At 44.2% G+C, this 18,449-nt stretch overlaps 1 protein-coding gene and 1 non-coding gene across 4 annotated transcripts in view; one reads left to right on the plus strand and one right to left on the minus strand.

The window, feature by feature from the left end:
* Aps (diphosphoinositol polyphosphate phosphohydrolase 1 Aps) overlaps nt 1-17,605 on the plus strand; it is a 69,688-nt gene extending 52,083 nt beyond the window's left edge. For 2 of the 3 annotated variants that reach the window (XM_050174951.3, XM_055068605.1), the window contains exons 2-5: nt 3,994-4,149; nt 7,373-7,441; nt 11,028-11,112; nt 13,788-17,605. In XM_050174951.3, the coding sequence (XP_050030908.1) occupies nt 3,994-4,149; nt 7,373-7,441; nt 11,028-11,112; nt 13,788-13,900 (423 nt within the window). In that variant the 3' untranslated portion in view covers nt 13,901-17,605. The remainder of the gene's footprint in view (nt 1-3,993; nt 4,150-7,372; nt 7,442-11,027; nt 11,113-13,787) is intronic. The other variant, XM_050174952.3, reaches the window with a different exon arrangement.
* On the minus strand, nt 4,891-4,963 carry TRNAT-UGU (transfer RNA threonine (anticodon UGU)). Its single transcript has one exon. It is a non-coding gene; the product is annotated as a tRNA-Thr (tRNA).
* Nucleotides 17,606-18,449: the final 844 nt, after the last annotated feature.

Here is an 18,449-nt window from a genome sequence, read left to right on the forward strand (position 1 = left end):
GAAAGAAGAAAGCGCAGTACTGTGTTCTACGTGTGGCGAAGTGGTGGTGTGTGCGAGGTTGCAGCGATAGGGCCTAATTGGTACGGTGATATACCTGAATACTCTGCCATCTATACTGGCAAAAGCACACGTAAGTCGTATATAATGAAAGGTCGTCTCACGACCTTTTACGTTGTGCTCGAACCCGCCTCGCACGGGAGCTTCCGGAAGAGGAAATCCTAGCTGCCGCGGGTGAAGCCCCTATTTCACCTTCGGAGCGCTTACGTAACGACGGGAAGAAATTGCCTCCTCGATCGTCGTTCTATTTCGCGTACACTGCCGCGGAAAGAAGGCCATTTCTCCCCAGCGATCTCCAGTTACCGCCGTGTTGCGTCAGCTCGCTCAAATCCGATGCCGGCAAATTTCATAATCTCGTCTCGCTGCCGAATCACCTGCCGTTCTCGACAGAGCTTCCCTTCCCCGTGGCGCCTATTTCTGTCAAGCTTCGTAGACGACCGGTTATGTGCCCTTCGCTTCACACAAACGCCCGATCTCCCACTATTTTCGTCTTAGTCTCGACTAGAACCAGCTAGGTCCTTTTGCATGCTCTCTAATCCACACTGCTGTCACCTGCAGAAAGGCCGAACAGCATCTCTGCCATTCTCCAAGGTTCACCTTTGCATACATTGCTGAAAAAAAAATGCTCTGATTGTGTAGTTAAACTATAATGTGAATTTCAATTGCCTATTTGAATTACGTTTCGGTGACCTAGCTGCCAGTCTCGACTCGGGAAGCGCCTGTGACGTGCGATCCAACGCAATTTTTCATTCGGGTGAAAGTTTTCTTCGCGTGATTACTGTCCCTGCTGCTGCTATTTCACTGGAGGAATTGTGTTAACGTCAGTCTTCGCAAGTCCACGACGTTGTGCTGTGTTGAGGTGGAGGTTGCGAGTTCGACTACGCGTGCCGCGTAGGCCGTATTCATGCGATTGGACGACCAGAACACACAAAAAAAGAAAAAAAATAGAAAACGGTCGTGTACAGTCTGCCGGCTTCAGTGAATGGCGATCAATATAGTCCTGAGAGTTCCATGAGCCTTTTCATGAAGAGGCGAAGGTCGAAGTGGTTTAACAGTAGCACTTCGTTCATACAGTCTATGCAATTCTGTATTGTCACTTTCGTGAGAAAGCAGTGAGCTGCCTTCTCATGCCAGGCAGGAGCTGTAAGTATGCACAGACGTCCGCACAATGTCGGCTAAAGTTCACCATGTGAATATTCGCGTGTTCTGCGTGCCTGTTCTTTCGGCGTCGGTGAATAGCGTGAGATCAGCTGCGCCAGTCAATGCGTGAAGGAGAGCCCGCGCCACACCTCCGCGTCCTGTGACGATGAGCAACACGAGCGATAAGGAAGGCGCCGTGACGCTTACATGCCACGCCGGATAAGGTGCCCGTCTCTCGGGTAGATAACCGCGCTGCGACGCGGCGGAGCGTGGCGATAAACATCGCATTAACGCCGCGGGAGCTTTCGCGCCGGCGGTGTCGAAAGCTTGGGTAGACCACGAATGACAAAAACAAAAAAATAAAAACTTTGCACTAATTTCGGAGCGATTTGGTCATGCAGCGATAATATTGATCAATACCGTGTCCATAAAAGGACTTCTTCTTGGGAAAGTTGGTGCTTAGATTCCCTAGGTATACTTTGTGGCGCAAAATACATTTCTTGAAAAGGGACAGAAGAAAGGAAGACAGTAAAGCGCCACTTGTGCATAAAACGGCCGCATCTTACCGTGAGAGAAAGGGGCCTGCAGTAAACCGGGAAAGACGGTATAGAACGAAGTTATCGTGGCGACGCCGTCCAGAAGTTCCCGCGACAACGCGCTCTGACGTCACGGATATCGAGAGCGTCTGCTCGGGTCTAACCGTAATTGTTTATCGGTAAAGAAGCACTTCTAGCTTCGTCACGGCTCAGTGACTGTGTAGGTGCACTTGAGGGCTGCTGAGTGCACGCTCTAAGTGGCCATTGCGTTCTGCGGCCGAACGCGAGGTTGCGGGTTCGTATCCCGGCGGTGGCTTGTTCATTGGCTTGTTCATTGGCGGTGGCATGCAGAAACCTTCGTGCAGCGCGCCTAGCGTGCACGTTAAAGAACAGACTGCATCGTCTCTCACACAGCCCGCCATTTGTGCAGCGAGACGTTAAACGGTGTATAGTTTCGTAATTTGATTATCTTTATTCCCGGAATTTCGTATTCATGCCAGCGGTGCCGCTGTGTGTACGAAACGGTCGAAAGGAAGACCCGCCGCGTCGCAGACGGCGCGCGCGGCGATTCCACAATTCAAACCGCGACGGAAAATAAAAAAAGAATCGACTCGCGCGAATGCCCGCGTATGTGCTCCCGTCCCGCGCGCCAGTGCCACTACCTGCTGGTATGCAGCATGCGGTTGCGTCTCCTCGATCGTCGGTTCGCGCAGCACGCGTAAACTTATCTGCATACACTCGCGCGCGCGCGCGTTCGTGCCTTCGCCGAGACGGCTGCAGCAGAAGTCGCGCGTGTACCTTTTCGCGTCGCGCCGTCGCGCCGCGGCCATCGATTGGCGCGACGCCTCGTTCGTTTTATCATTTTCTCTTCCGGCTCGCGCGATTAGCGGCGATTCCGCCGAGAAACACAGTGTATCGCCCGTCGGCCAGCTGCGCGCAGCCGGTGGGCAAAGTGTTATTGCCGTGTCGCGGCCGGAGCAGCGTTGCCGGCTTGACGACTACACGCGCGTGCTCCTGAGCCGCACGGCCGAGGTCGCGGCTATAAAGGGATCCGCGAATACCCCCGTTGTTTGTTTGTTTGTTTGTTTGTTTGTTTGTTTCACTGCTAAAGACGCGATCCTTCTTGATAGAAAGCACTGCCTCGTGGCTGGCCTTGCTGCGTCGCGGCTTTCGACGAGAAACGAGGATCGGTGGCATTCCAGGGATTCGGCTCTGCCGGCTCAAGGCAGCGGTGCCATCTCTGCTACGAGCGCTTCCGCTTGGGCAGTGTTTTGGCAAAATCTAGTTGTGAATTAAATCATAATCGTGATTTTATCCGAGGGTGTTCACACGTAGGTTCGTTCAACATCATCGCTACTGAGCAGAAATAAAATTGTCTTCAAGCGGTGTTCAAGCTTACGACTTTTTGTTGCGACCGTAGTTGCAAGCGTTGAAATGTGGCGCAGTGCACTGAAAAGGCAGGTGTGATTAGATGCACCACTTTGCACATGCTTTGACCATGCATTTTGTAAGAAGGGTTGTAGGCAAGATTTCAGTGTATTGCCATATTTTCTTTCATTCTTGCCATTGGCCCTGCCTGATCGAGGAAATTTATGGGTATGCCCTGGGTAAAAGAGATGGGTATGAGTAAAAAGAGATGCTGGCTACTGTCACCAAGCTGATGGATGGATGGGTGGACAGATATTAAAGGCATTCCCTTGGAAACGGGGTGATGGCACATGCCACCAGTCTCGTTATGTTCACCTCCCTGCCGCATTTATTATCCGCTTAAGATCCATGGTTCCTCTAACAAACCGTTGAACCTGAAAGAAATTTATTACCTTAAAATCTAACATGTGTTGAATCTCTATGTTCACTGCCTTCATACCACCAATACTCCAGCAATCTTTTACTATTCTCCATTACTTGTTCATTCACCTTTGCTATATTATCCTTAAAGCCGAATGCCTCAGGGCAGGGTAACTGCATCTTCGCTTACCTCTGGATGGCCACAGCACCCGCTATAAGAGAATGTTCACGGGATTCCTTGCAAGCTTTTCTCATTGCCTGCAATGAAACAGTTAAGGCAGGTTTCGCCTGCTTTCACCGTGATGACTTGACCTAAACATTCTCTGTGTGCAGATAGATGAAAGGTACTCCAACATGTGTGAAATCTAGAGCACAAATGGTTGTTGCAAGTGGCTTCAGGGCTACAGTGTTAAACTCTGTCTGTGAGGAGGAACGATTCCTGTAGTCTCATTCCCTTCTGCCTTCCCTGCAGATCCTGCTTGTTTCGAGCAGCAGCGCACCCGACCGGTGGATTGTGCCAGGCGGTGGCCTGGAACCGAATGAGGAGCCCAGCACGGCGGCAATGCGTGAAGTCATGGAGGAGGGCGGCGTGCGTGGTCGGCTCGGACGATGTCTTGGCACTTTCGAGGTTTGCCTGCTCTACTCGTTGGCCGACAACTTGCTCGCCGTTTGTCTTACCACACTAATGCTTCTTCCCACACTTCACACATTATACGCCTCAGTTTATTCTCTGCAAAATCTTATGCACTGCTGTTCTAAGGCCAACAATATTTACATGACTCTAGTACCGCATTAGCTGGTGCTTAGTGCAAGAAAATTTTGAGGTAAAGGCAAAAGGAAAATGGTCACACGAGCTTTCTGGTATCCCAGATTTGTCCACCATTGTGATGGTAGTAGAAAAAGCCTTTGTGCATCGATTTTCTTCTTGTTCTGACTCAGAATTTTTATTCTCTTTTTCTGCTAGGTATCACTTCACATGCTGAACCAATAAAGCCATAACTCAATACTTCCATGTTGACACCAGTGTCTATCTTCTAAAGCCCATCACAAATATCCTTAATGTGCAAATAAGATTCATGTGCATGCATGAAGACTCGGCAGTCATTCTGGTGCTGTCTGGCCATGCCTTGCTTTTGCATCGTAAGAGAGCCCCATATCATGATCATTATCACTATCATCACTGACCATCTCATATGTGCACTGTTGCTCCCGAAGTGTCTGTATGCTTGCAAAAGAAACACATAGTAGAGTAATACCATGAGACGCAAACAAAGACACCAAGGAAAACATGGGGAAATTACTTGTACTTACTAATTGAATTTTTTTAAATGATGAATTAATGGCAATGAAAGTGGATGAAAAAACAACTTGCCGCAGGTGGGGAACGATCCCACGTCTTCGCATTACACGTGCGATGCTTTAACCAATTGAGCTACCGCGGCGCGGTTTCCCCATCCATTTTCTTGAGTATTTATGTGCAACTAGTAGAACTAACCTTGGGAGTGTTAGCCAGCGCCACCACTCGCAAACCTTGGTGGCGGATGTGGAACATCCTCTCTTTCCCAGATGTCACGAGTATGTGGGATTGCTCCCCGCCTGTGACAGGTTGTTTTTTCATCCACTTTCATTGCCATTAAGTTATTTTCTTTAATTCACTTAGTAAGTACAAGTAATTTTCCGTATGTTTTCCTTGGTGTCATTGTTGACTTCTCATGATATGATTAATAAAAATCGGGGCCCTCGGTTAACCGCCTTTCTTCACGTAGTAGAGTAACATACTCATATGGCATGCCAAGTTGGTGACCTTGCATCATGTCCTGTTGGGTAGGGTGTCTGGTATCACTTGCATTGTGTGCTTTACAGCCATCTGTGCATGGACCCCCATAAATCTTCTCGAGCTTGGTTAACAAGCCTGGCCAGCCCCTGGATAATAGAAAAAAGAAAGCAGAATGATACTAACACAAGTGAGGTAAATGTTGAACTGAGACAAGAAATTCTCTGCTATGAATGTGGCCCTGGAAATGCAAGTCAGATACCAATGCCTCATTCACAGCAGAAAATTTCTGCGCTTGCTATAACGTTTACTGAACTTGCGTTCTTATTACTTTTTTCTATCAATTCTTTTTGTTTTCTTTGTCACTTCTAGTGTGAAAGATCTGCTGCCTTTGGATAGCTTCCTTCGATATTTGCGTCATCAGAAATGAAAACACAGAATAGAAACAAAACTAGCTAGCAAACAAAAGAACACGGCAACTATCATGCCAGACGTTTGTCTGGTTGAAAAAAAGGAAAAGAAAGCATGGTGCACTGCCTTGTCATTTTGTGATTGCCATGTGGCAATGAGCATATGTATGTTTCGTGTTATGTAAGGTTAGTGAGGGATATGAAAGCCTTGAAGGCGATCTAGGGCAGCTTTGGATTAGTTGACAAATTCAGACAGAAAATGCTGCTGACACATTCTTAGAGGAAGAGATTCATGAGGTAGTATACCTTTTGTTTCCACATTTCTTATACTTTCCCAGAGGCATCCCACTGTCTCTCACATGCTGTGCCTACATACTTTGCCAGTGGTGACCCAGTGTCCCTTTAAATTGGAAAAAGATTGCTAGTTATCTGAAAGATGTGGCTCATTATGAGAAAATTCATGGCTAACTTCATAACGCGTGCAACATGAACAAACAAATTATTGACCAAGCCATCTGAAATATTCTTGCAACAACAAGAATGTGAGATAGTAGTACTAGTATTTTCTATTTATGATGTTTTGATGCTTTCCATAGGCACAGTCTTACCAACCAGCTTTCCATAAACGCTAGCTCGTTGGTAATTCATTATGCACATTACTATACAGTATAGCTCAAGGACAGTGTAAGAATGGACAGGCTACAAAAGTGCAGTGCTTTTTGATACTTTGCCAATGTTTTCCTGATGACCACTAATTTTGCAAAAAGAAACTTCGAGTGACCCAAGTGATGCAGCTTATTTTGCATGAATTCACACAGAGCTCTAAATCCATGGGAAATTGTACTTTCTTTTTTTTTTAAACCTTGCATCTGCTGTTGCTTATATTTCTTTTGTCCTTGACACTGACCTCGGTGTGTGCAGTATTGAATTTAAAGGGGCCCTGACTCGCTTTTCCACGAAACCTCAACAACACACTGGTATGAGTGGATTGCTTTTCAAGAAATATACATACTCGAAAGAATTTTTGAGAATGATCTAATACGAACTGAGATATAATGAGTGCAGTTTTTACTTTACCATTCCGTTCAGCTGGGTTGTTGCCAAAGGCAGCACCCTGCCTATCGCTCCTTCCTTCTTTATGCAGTGTAGTAATAGTAACCCTTCGATGTTGGCATCTAGCAAAGGTGCCCGAGAACAATGAAGGCACAGTGACGGAACAGGTGGGACGTGATAACGGTCGCCGATTCTCCGTTTCTTATAAGAGCTGAAGGGATCTGCATGTACACACAAGCAGCTTTGTGAGTAATTGCATTAACAAATACACATTAACGAATTCCAAATGGCTAACTTCTATGGGCCATGGCACCTACTGCCACATATTGTGCAAAGTGGAACAAGAGCAGTAGCTTTGAAAGCCTCAGTAGAGAGAGCAGGCGACCTATTCTGCGAAATTGTAAGTTTTCTGCTACATGCAGCAAAATAATATTTGGCTTGCTTCATGGCAGCATTGTTTACAGATAGGGAATATTTCCTCGCAGTGTTTAAAAAGTGTTTCAGTGCCCTTTGAATTGCTGCTGCCCACAACACAAAACTTTCGCTGACCATTTTCGCATTGCAAAGCGCAAGCAGCATGAAAAAATGCAGGTGTTTGTTCTTGTTTTGCACAGGCATGCGAGCAGAAGGTGTTGCTGACAGGCAGTACCTTCGGCACGAAGTCCCCAGATGCGATGCAACTAGTGAGTGGACCTGCATAGATGCATGGCCGGAGCAGATTCGAGCCTTGCATTCGGAGCTTTCTTGGCTTTACAATGGGAAAATGGTCTCTCATGGCCAGAACTCGCAAAAAGCATAAAACGCAGGAGCAAAGATTGCGAGAATGTTCTAAAGATTCTCTCTCTCTCTCTTGTTTTGTCTCTGGTCTACTGCTCTGTTCCTTTGTCACTGTGCAGTCCCATTCTCTTAAGTGTGTCACTGTGTGTTAAAGGTTGGGAGGCAGTCTTTGCGGTTAGGAATAGGTGCCGCCTATGTAATTGGGTGAACAGGAGGCAGAGCTGCTGGTTTGAGAAGTTGGGCCTAGGAAACGTGGATCACAAGAGGAATAAAAACGTGTTGTCCTTTTCATCTTTCAACAGAGTGCTAATTCTGGTCGTTTGATACAGACTTGGATGAAGAAACAGAGCTTTAGAGCGAAACAGGAGAACATGGCGCACACAAGCACTGGCTAACGTGCTTATACATAATGTTGTATTACGTAACGCTTCCACATACGGAAGAGCTACTTATGTGCAGGCATCGCCGAGTGCAAGAGAGCAGGCGGCATTTACAAGTGACACTCAAGACATAACTCTTTTTAGGCAAATATACGGAAGCCTTACTGGCACAGGGTAACAAATGGTAGATAGGAAATGCTTGAGAAAGCCCACACATTATTCATTGTTAATATCTATTCAAGATGATGCATTACTGATGCAGCTTGGCAATTGGAAAGAACAAAGAACAGTGTTGTACAGTGCCAGGCTTCTCTCAAAGGACAATGTGATACCATGTTGTAGGCCAAGTGGAGGGAAGTCTCAACGCATATTATGTTTCTTTCTATGAGCCAGTCCTGCTAGCCATGAAACATCGTATATATGTTTCCATAGGATTGTCATTCAAGTCTACCATTGGGCGACACTGTGAGAACTGCGGCAGTCTATAGCTTTTACCGATATCAGTACAGCCACTGCGTTGGAACCTCAGAGAGCTGTGCCTAAATGTGTCTCCTGTTCATTCTTTGCCTGCACTGTAAGAATTGTGAATGCTTCTCCAACGTTACATCTATGACGTCGTATCTATTTTTCAAGTGGGGGGCTGGAAGGGGCATGCCGAGTCTGGCTAAATTTTCTATTTGTCCTGCTGCAAGTGACACAGATTTCAATCACCACTAAGGCAAATGCGAGTACTATTTCTTTGTGTTTCTGGAACATTCAACGTGCCTATCAGTGTCTGCATGCTACTTGTCAATGCTGATGTAAGCATCTACGCTCGTGCCATATGCCTGTCATTATGATATCGAGGATCTGGTGCTCACGGAATGCCTTTGTCGCCGCTGCATGCAAAAATGGTTCAAGTACTTGTGAGAGCTATCTTGCATTCAGTATCTATAACATTGTTGTCATATCAGCACCTCCTCATACTTGCACTGTGTGGTGGAATGTCCCATTTCAAATGCACGCGTATGCATCTTTTGTTCCGTCACCGACGTGACTGATTGTGCTTGCAATGCTTTAGAGGACAACTGCAACAAAATTGTGGACTGCGTAAAGAGCCTAGCTTCAGATATTGAGCAGCCTCCGTCCAGAATTTTACGTTTAAAATAAAATCGTATGCATCATGAAAAGTTAACAGAAATAAACATCTTTGATGCGGAAACTGAAGAAAGAGGAACCACCATTATCACTTGCCAGAAGTGATGCAGAACCCAGAACATTGAAAACCAGCACAGCTCTTTGGGATGGCCTTCGAGACTGGCGGGTGCACCCACAGCATGCTAATTATTTCGGAGGCCAAGGTCTGAAATTTGTGTCATATTCGCTTATCACCAGGTGCACATGCCATCTGGTTATGTTCTGTCTAGAAGCTGTTGCTAAGAAAATTAGGCGACTGCCAGTCCTGCAGCTTTGCCAAGATTGCTTCCAGTAGTATATACTACTCACATATAGCTACAATAGAATGGAATGTTGAGCTAGTTGGTATTCTAACATGCGAACCATCTTGAAATAGCGCGCAACAGGATGGCACAACAGAAAGTAAGACGGACAACTGACTGAGTTGTTCTAACTCAGTCTGTTCTAACTAACAACCCAGTTTAGCGAAGCCAGACCCACAGTCATATATATATTTGTTAGATTGCGCCTGCGTTAGTCTTCCTGTCTGTTGAGCCATCTTGTTGCGTGCTATTTATTTCAAGAGGGCTCACATATAACTAATTTAGCCAAAGTGAATTTGCATTATCAGTCGACCTGTAGTATGCACTGAAGAAGAGTAAAAGGGTCACGGGAATACAGAGACATTTAAGTGGTCAACATTGAACAAACAATGGATGCCTTAGCTTGATGAAGAGCCCTGTTGAAATGTTCGCTGCTGGCTGAGGCTTTCCTTGCTTGGCCACTGTTTCATTTTCACTTTCACATTTATTGACGAATATTTAGAGCAGATAGTCTGAGTAACATGCAGCACATGGTCACCATGTATACAGTAATAGGTTAGGTTAGGTAGTGTTTACATATCTTAACACTTAATAAGCACAGGTTTCATGAAGCCAATGGCTGCTGCAGCACAGCAGTATTATTTAGTTTACAAAGTAATGTACCCACGCCACACTTGCGAGGTAGATGCCACGCAGTGTCTAGGAACTTAAGCATTTTTAATGCCATTATATCTGAAGTTGGTGCTACATGTGCACTTTTAAGGACATTAACTAAATGTTGGGATGGTGATAGCTGTAGCCAAATCAGTAAGTTTGTCTTAAATTATGAATATCACCAAAAATATATTTATTTAGCACGCAGAAAGTTGAAAAAATAAAATTTCTTATCTTCTCGTTAAGATTTTCCACCGAAACTTCTTTTCTTTCTTTCTTTTGTGTCTTTTTTTTCTTTTTTCCATCATTTAGTAATACAGTTGGCATTTTTGTTAGCCTGGTTTGTCCAGACTTCTTAAACTGCCAGACAGCCACACTTTGTGGCACCTTGAATGGCAAGGTGCCCTATTCCTTACTTAAAATTCGCTATTCCTTATTTTAAAGTTCCCTATATTAAAGTTCCCTTTTTTTCTTTTTTGGACAGACCAGCCAAGCAAAGATGTCAAGTATTGCAGGCAGTGAAGTGGACGAAAAGAATAACATAATGGTGCTAACTTCAAGAGCAGGTTAAAAGAGCAGCAATAAGCACAGATGATTTTTTTTTTCCCCAGAAATTGTTGCAATAACACTGCAACTCACTGTGCCCTGGTTCTGTAACAAGCCTATCTTCTTATTGGCATGACCTTCTTACTGCCAAAATCTTCCGTATACTCTTTGAGTCATGATAGCACGTCTTTTCTGTAGTATATGTCAGGAAAATAAAAAGGTTAGGCATAGAGATACAGACGCAAGGAGAGGGAAACGTTTCTCTCTGCTTGTCTGTGCCTGCACACCTAACTTTTTTCTATCATGAACCAACTAGCTGAACTTTCTGTCATTCTTGCAGTGTACATTGTCTGATGGGCAACCAGTGGATAAACTTTCCTTCCGTGATGAATGTTACATGACCTGACATTTGTTTTTATATTGCCTACTTTCAGAACTCGGAGAGGAAACACCGCACGATGGTATTTATTTTGGAAGTCACAGAAGAGCTTGAGGAATGGGAGGACTCCAAGAACATAGGTGAAGGACTAGTGATTGCACCTACTGAACCTTTACAATACAAATGTGTAAAATGGTAGTGCTACTGCTAAATGTGTGATGAAATTCAAGCATTCGGTTAGTGAGCCTAACTGTTGAAAGGAAGTACATTTTCAGGCTTGCATTACCCATTAATGAATTTAACTAATTGCTACCAAACATACAATAACTGAAATACACTCCTTCCAGAAAGCTTTACTGACCAGAAAGCTTTACTGACAATCTAAAGTATTTTAAAACTGTGCGAGCAATTGTATTTTTCTTTCTCTTGTGCTTTGTGGACCAACCACTTATACTTTGCTTTTCGTTATTTTTTAGCTTTATTTATGCTACAACTGTTCTTTTGAACATTCAATTGACTGTTTACACTTGCATTCATCGTATGAACTGACATATCCATCTAATTTATTTTGTATTTCTTGTATCATGATAACATTGTTATTGTCGGATTCGTGTTATAGCCATTTCACCCTCATCCCCCCTGGCCCAGTGTAACATTATATACGCTATACTATACTATCCTTAGCGTACCTAAACAAATAACTAAAAGTAATGTCCTCTAAGAAGCAGCTGTAGCTGTCCTCGAGTCATGTGCTAGTGAAAATTCATGTTCCCGTTTATATTGTGATAAAAGCCTTTGGCAAGAATCATGAGTCCTGAAGGATGTAGTGGCGAAATGCTGCACCAGCGAGACTACTAATTCCTGTTCTGGTGAGGGAGTGTCTTTGTTGAAGCTTAGTGGGCTATCCTAACTTGGTTGCACCTGCAATAGCATAGCCCCACTGGCTCTCTGCATTCTTTTTCTTTTTTTTTTTTTTTTTTTTTTTTTTTTTTTTTTTTTTTGCTGGTGTCATGTGGTCATGTGGTACTCCAAGCCTACTTGACATAAAGAGAAAAAAAATGGAGCTGGGCAGGTCATGTTGATGCATAGGGCAGATAACAGGTGCACCATTAGAGTTAGAATGGGTGCCAAGGGTAGGAAAATGCAGACTAGGATGGCAGAAAATTAGGTGGGGTGATGAAAGTAGGAAATTAACAGGTGCAAGTTGGAATCAGCTAGCATAAGACGGGTAATTGGAGATCGCTGGGAGATGTACATAATGGGTATGGGAGTAATAGACACAACTAATTCTGCCTCCCTTTCCAACTTTGTTATAGCGAGGTTTTCCTGTTTATTTGGGTACAGAGATTACCAGTCACATTTAACAGACCAAAGCTGGCCGATAACCTGCAGCTTTTCACAACATGGCATTGACCTGGTGTAGCTGTGTGTAGCCCTGGGATGCAAAGTTTAATTACCTATTAGTAATAAGCACTGAACTGTTACCAAAATATCTCTAGTGAAAATCCATCTTGGTTTCCTTAGGTAAAGAAATTTAACCATACCAACCAGCACAGCTTACAAAAGCTGTGTGCGCCTTCAATGTCATCGTTGCCACATAAAGTAGGCAGGATGACCACAGCACCTTGTAGTTATGCTGTCCACTCTGTACCAAATGTTATCTGGCGCCACTCCCAGACCAGGCTTTCACCAGTATCATTTTTGCAGCTCTGGTGTAAGGTTGTCAGCTTCTTGCTCGTTATCACTCAGTCAACGGCTTCACTCAAACCAAGGTTGAGATAATTTAATGATGCTATTCCAATCCTATTTCTTGTTGCACCTCATCACTGGTCTGAGCAGTGTGCTGCCTGCTTCCATCACCAGTACTAGCCAGTAGTGAATGGCAAATGGTTAGAAATGATTAGAATTATGTGCAAAAGGAATCCTTGCATTACAGTACTGGCTATGGAAGCCCACTATTGGCAACTTAGCAAGTATTAGTCACAATAACAACTTTATATTTTGTGAGTCTTACAACTTCTTTAGTGATGTAAACAGCCAGTAAATAGCCCTGGTAAGATTTCTCAAGGCACTTTGGCTAAATTCAATGCCTCGCCAGCACTTCAGCCCTAGGGGGATATTATTTATCGCTACTTATGAAGACATACTGAAAAGCTTATTAGTGAGCAATCTGAGTGAATGAAAGCTGATTTTGTAGGCAAAGCATCATCTTCAGAGCTGATACTGTTCTAGGAAAACAGGGCTCGTTTTCCCTTTTCGCATTCCAGCCATTGACTTGCCATTTCAGGATGCATTTTGAAGCTGCAGGTTAAAATGTAGGCAATAAGGAAGACTTCCAGTAAGAACAGAAAAACTACATTAAGAGCCAGTCGTCACCACATGGTGACTTTTCGCTAAATGTAGTGTTTTGGACCGCGACCTTACGACTTTCACCACGAAAAATTTACGAGTGCCGTGGGAACCTGTTTACAGCATGTCATTGCTGTTTTGCACGCAACCTTTGTCTGAAAACGTTCCATTAGAACCTTGGCCGGAGCCTTGTCATGGGCATGATATTGTAAAGGCTACCATCAAATTGTTGCAAAAGAGTGGTCTGGATTGTGACTTAGGAAAGTCTTTGCTGTTCAAGTTCATTCAACACCACATTCATCATCATCAACACTTTTCTGTCTCTTTTTACTCCCATTTCCCTTCCCCAATGCCAAATAGCAGGTCACAACTTTGACTCGGACTGACCTCTCAGCTTTTCTATCGTAATAAGTGTCTTTCTCTCTCTCCCCTAACATTGTCTTGCTTTTTGTCTTGGCTGGTGCAGGTCGCAAGCGGAAGTGGTTCCCCATTGACGAAGCATTGCGCGTCCTCTCCATTTCAAAGCCTGTACAGTGCAATTACGTTAAGCTGCTCATGAAGAACGACAAGGTGCCATGACCTTCATGGCTGCCTTAGTGTTGTTGTTCCCTTTGTGTTGTTTTTCTTTTCCACCCTTTTCCCTTTGCCTCATCTCCTCCTTCTTTTCTTGCTCTCTTTTTTCTCTGTCTCTGCCCATCCGACAGTCTTTGTTATACAAGGTAAACCATAAAACAAAAAATACACACATTTATTGCAAATACACATGATTAATGAATTTTCTTCAGTCCCTTACAGGACTGAGGCCTTTTGCAATGTATGGCCACATGTCACTTGTATTGAACCTGTTTGTGCCACCTTGTGAGCAGATAAACTGAAGTGTGCCTGAAATAACCTGATTACTTAGTGTTTTCTCTTTATGATGTGTTAAAGCATATGTCTGCTGTCAGCTTAGCTTGTGTTGCTTTTGAAACTGTGAAACACAGAAATTGGGCAAGCCTGCTGTTGTGTCTCCAAATGAATTGTGGACCTTAGGTGCGTGCTGCAAAATCTTGCGTGCTCTGAACTTTTGGCAAGCTACAACAGCTGTACTCTGATCAGTCAGTCATAATTCTAGTTTGATATTGGTACTTCTGCTATTTTGTGGCTGTACAGTAGTTAAATGCTAACTGGCATTGGAAGGCTAAAAATAGTTTGTACAAATCTGGCTAATACTAAAGCCCTAGTACCAAAGGATTTGCATAAAATTTTTGTGACGCCACTCAAGAAAATTTGGTAGGTTTCTTTCTCTGCATCAGCACTGTTCCTTACAAACACCACCAAATAAATCTAGTGTTACTATTTCATTAGGCAAAAGCTGATCAGACGAACAAATGCTTAGCTGTTTATCTTGAAGCGCTATGTCATGACCATAAGTTGAGATTTTCATATGCTTGTTGAAGTGTTCGTCTATGCCTGTCGCACACTGCAGATGTCCAGCTTCTGTGGAAGAAAGCTTGCATAATATCATTGTAAGAATTCCACCAATGTGGTCAAGCAATTCAAAATTTACCTGTTTTATTTGGTTATGTGACAGCAAATTTTTTTCACTGGACATGAAAAGCAAATTGTATTTCACAAGGTATGAATATGAAATACAGTGTAGCTTGCTAAATTTGAAAGTTGGTCTCGCGGTACTGTAGCACTAAAGTTTCCGAGGCATGGGCTCAGCGAAAAAATGCTGAATTTCCAATCATTTTTGGCCTGTAGACAGTAGAACAGTACAACACCATGCATGTCATGCATACAGTCAAGCCCATTTATAAGAAACGTCCATGTCACATGTTCACCATATCCGAGCATCCGTAATAAATAAGCTGCCCACAAGAAACAAGTGACAGAGGAGAGGAAGGTCTACACCAAAAAGAAGTGAGTAATATAATATTGTTACTTCAATGCAGACCCATTATCACTTCTGTAGACCTTCATCAGCAAATGAGTGGTCATCGTTGAGACATCCAGAGAAAAGACTGTGTCCTTTAATATGCAAGCAGTTGCAAATGAAGCTCTTGGAGTTGGTAGCAGTGCCTCTTCTTTTCCCTCACTAGGCAGACAAGTGTATTTGCAAACATTGCCCAACAACCACGAGGAAGCACTTTGTAGATGATAAAACCGATGCAAATCTTGAAACTGCTATCCTCATGACTGCGAGGTTATGTTGGCTTCATTACCGTTGTGCACAGTAAAATGGGGATTTTGTTGTAACATAACAGCACAGCACCATGTGACCCTGATTAGGCTAGTTGGTGATTCATCTCCATCAATTGAGTGAACAGAGACCTAACAGGACAAAATGGGAAGTCGGCGCTCGCCTTCGTCCCGTTTACGTCCTTGTCCGCCTTTTTCACTGTTTCACTCACTACTATGAGACGCTGCCACAAGCGAGCGAGATGCGCTTGCCCATTTGCTCTAACAGAGTTTATTGTCCCCGCATGTTTGTTATCACCTGCAACAGGGTGTGCTGTTGCCCGCCCACGAATTCTAGCAGTCAAGGTGTCTTCATTCGTAATAAACGAGTGTTCGCTTAAAGTGGGCATGCTTTGCTGCTACCATTAGTCTGTAAAACGTGGACCTGGGCCTCCAAACAAGAACAACCTTTAATTTGGCTCGGTTGCACCTACTGAAGAAATCCTCCCCTAGATGCAGTGCGCAGACTGCTTTTGTAGCCTCATCGTGGAGGGTCCAAGCAATGATATGTGCAGATGCATCTGATAACAGTGCGTTCCTTGTGACGCATGTGCGTGCAAGAGGGCGTGGTGTGGATTCCTGAATGCTGTAACTGGCGTTGCTATAAGCGGGCTGGACTGTGTTAGTGCCGACTGCAAATTTGAACTCCCCAGTTGCCTGCCTGGGCAGCGGTAATATTCCGCTTCCTCACTGATCCCTTGCACCAGGAAGCTTTTGATTGTCACAGTACGCTCGCGCTTCTGTTCTGTGTAGCCAAACACCCACTGTACAGGCTGTCGGATAAGGCACAGAGAAAAAGAAAGAAGCCTCCTTCTATATCTAATGGGCACGAAAAGATAGGAGAGAAAAAGCTTCTGTGCCTGTGAATATTATGCGTGTGTGTGTATGTGTGAAAGTGGAGAGTGTGAGGGCCTGTTGGTGAAACTTGCTACCAGAAAAGTTGTGTCGTGGGGTGTGTGAAGGTCCGTCATTCGGGGTGCAGTTCTGTGTGGAATGTAAGCGAGAATGTCTCTGAGCAGCAGAAGCCTACATCACTGTGATGCAGATTTGAGTCAAGTAAAGCCAGTATTTATTCCTCCCAATTTGTGACAGCCAATTTCAAGAAACTAGAACGATTCAGCCTCACTAGATTTGCTTATTTTCTTAAGGGACAAGCATTTAGAGCCCTCCTCACTTTTTTTTTTACTTTATTTTTACCACATACGGCAGCCTTCAAACTAGGCAACACGTAATAAATACCTCGTTTTAGACATCATAATTGTTTGTTCAGAAGAACAGCAATATGTTACCTCATTTTCTAGAAACACAAGCTCTGTGTGCTACTGGGAATGACCAAAGGCTTTTGCATCAGCTTGATGAAGTCGACATTTTTTATGGAAGCTAGTTTTATTTTACGAATGCACGGTTGCATGCTAAATTTTTAGGAATTTAATATTTGTGGTGCACGCTTTGGTCAAACGAAGTAATAGCTCAAAACCAGCTCAGTGTTGAGGTTGCTGGGTTTTGACAACATTCAGGAATTTAGGGACGCCCTTGTAACTGATTTTGCACAAAGCTTCCTTTTTCTTTAACGTAACTTTGTCACATACAGTCTGCTTCGAAGATGAGGACTGCTGTTAGGCAAGGCGCTTTGCCTTGCGCCCATCTGCCTGCCGGTTGTCAACGTTGCCACCACAGAGATTGAATGAGCATTGCAGAAATGGTTGGTGCGGAGTGAATGCTTCCTAACTGTATGTTCAACATGTCCGTGCCATCTTTGTGTTTCTTTTTTTTTTTTTTTCCTGTGTGCATGCGCGTTAGCAGTCCCCTGCTTACTTTTTTTTGTCAGCCTTGGACATTGCAAACGTTTGTTGCACCGAATGTAGGCACATCCAGAAAGAAACAATGGTCGTTTTTACACGAGATGAGCCGATGTGTGTGTTGCCTACTACACTTGTTTTCCTCGAGCTGTGTTCTCTCCCAGCCAAACAAATAAAACACTGTACGTGCCTGTTGGGCACGGGAGCAAAACGTCTTGGAACACATTTGGGTTGATATCTCATTAAACAGTTGATTCGGTGACTACCGCGGCGATGTTCATTGTCTCTCTCGTCCTTGTCTATCGCGGAAAACACCAAAGAAGTGATCATCTAATCATCAGTTGGTGAACAAGGGAAACCAAAGTCTGGAGGCAACATTTCACCAAAAGGAGACAGAAAATTTTGTGAAACGCAGTTGCAGTGGTAAGGAAGACAAGGACATCAACACGAAATGCACAGGACGAGTGCTGGATGTCAACTAGCTTTTTTTGCACAAATGATCACGCACATAAAAGGCACACTCGCATAAAAAAATTTGAGAACATGTGACATGTCACTCAAATTGCCCATCACGTGTGCACGCCATGTGCCCTGTTATTCAAGTAATCAAGTGCTTTACTAGAAATCCCGATGGAAGGTGTGTTAATGCAGTTACCATCTCCTTCTATCTGAAAAATCTTCCACATCATTCTGCACTTTTCAGCTTCGTATACACCCCGTGGAAGTGTGCCGTTAAACTTTGGCGTACATGGTCTACAATATGTCCAGACCTAAACTTGCGCACAACGATCCCTCAGCCTGTCAATAAGGTACCCTCCCAGTCTGTCGAGCTTAAAATTTGCTGCAGGAGAGGGCTTTCTTTATAAGCGACCCCTAATGTGCGCACGACAAAGCGCGTCTCTTGCCTCTTTTCATGATGCCAGTTTTCTAATGCCAGTAGCCAACTAGCCCAGCTTTCAGCAATAGTCTCGGACAATTCCTCTTGTCGAAACGGCTCCACGCTGACGCTTCCCTTGCATGGCCACCAGAATGCACAGCCTCGAAGTGGTTCAGTGTGTGCAGCTCCAAATGCCTAAGACCATTGGGAGCTCCGCAGACCGCTGTTG

The sequence above is a fragment of the Dermacentor andersoni genome, chromosome 9 (genome assembly GCF_023375885.2).
Source record: "Dermacentor andersoni chromosome 9, qqDerAnde1_hic_scaffold, whole genome shotgun sequence".
In the NCBI taxonomy this organism is placed as follows: Eukaryota; Metazoa; Arthropoda; class Arachnida; order Ixodida; family Ixodidae; genus Dermacentor; species Dermacentor andersoni.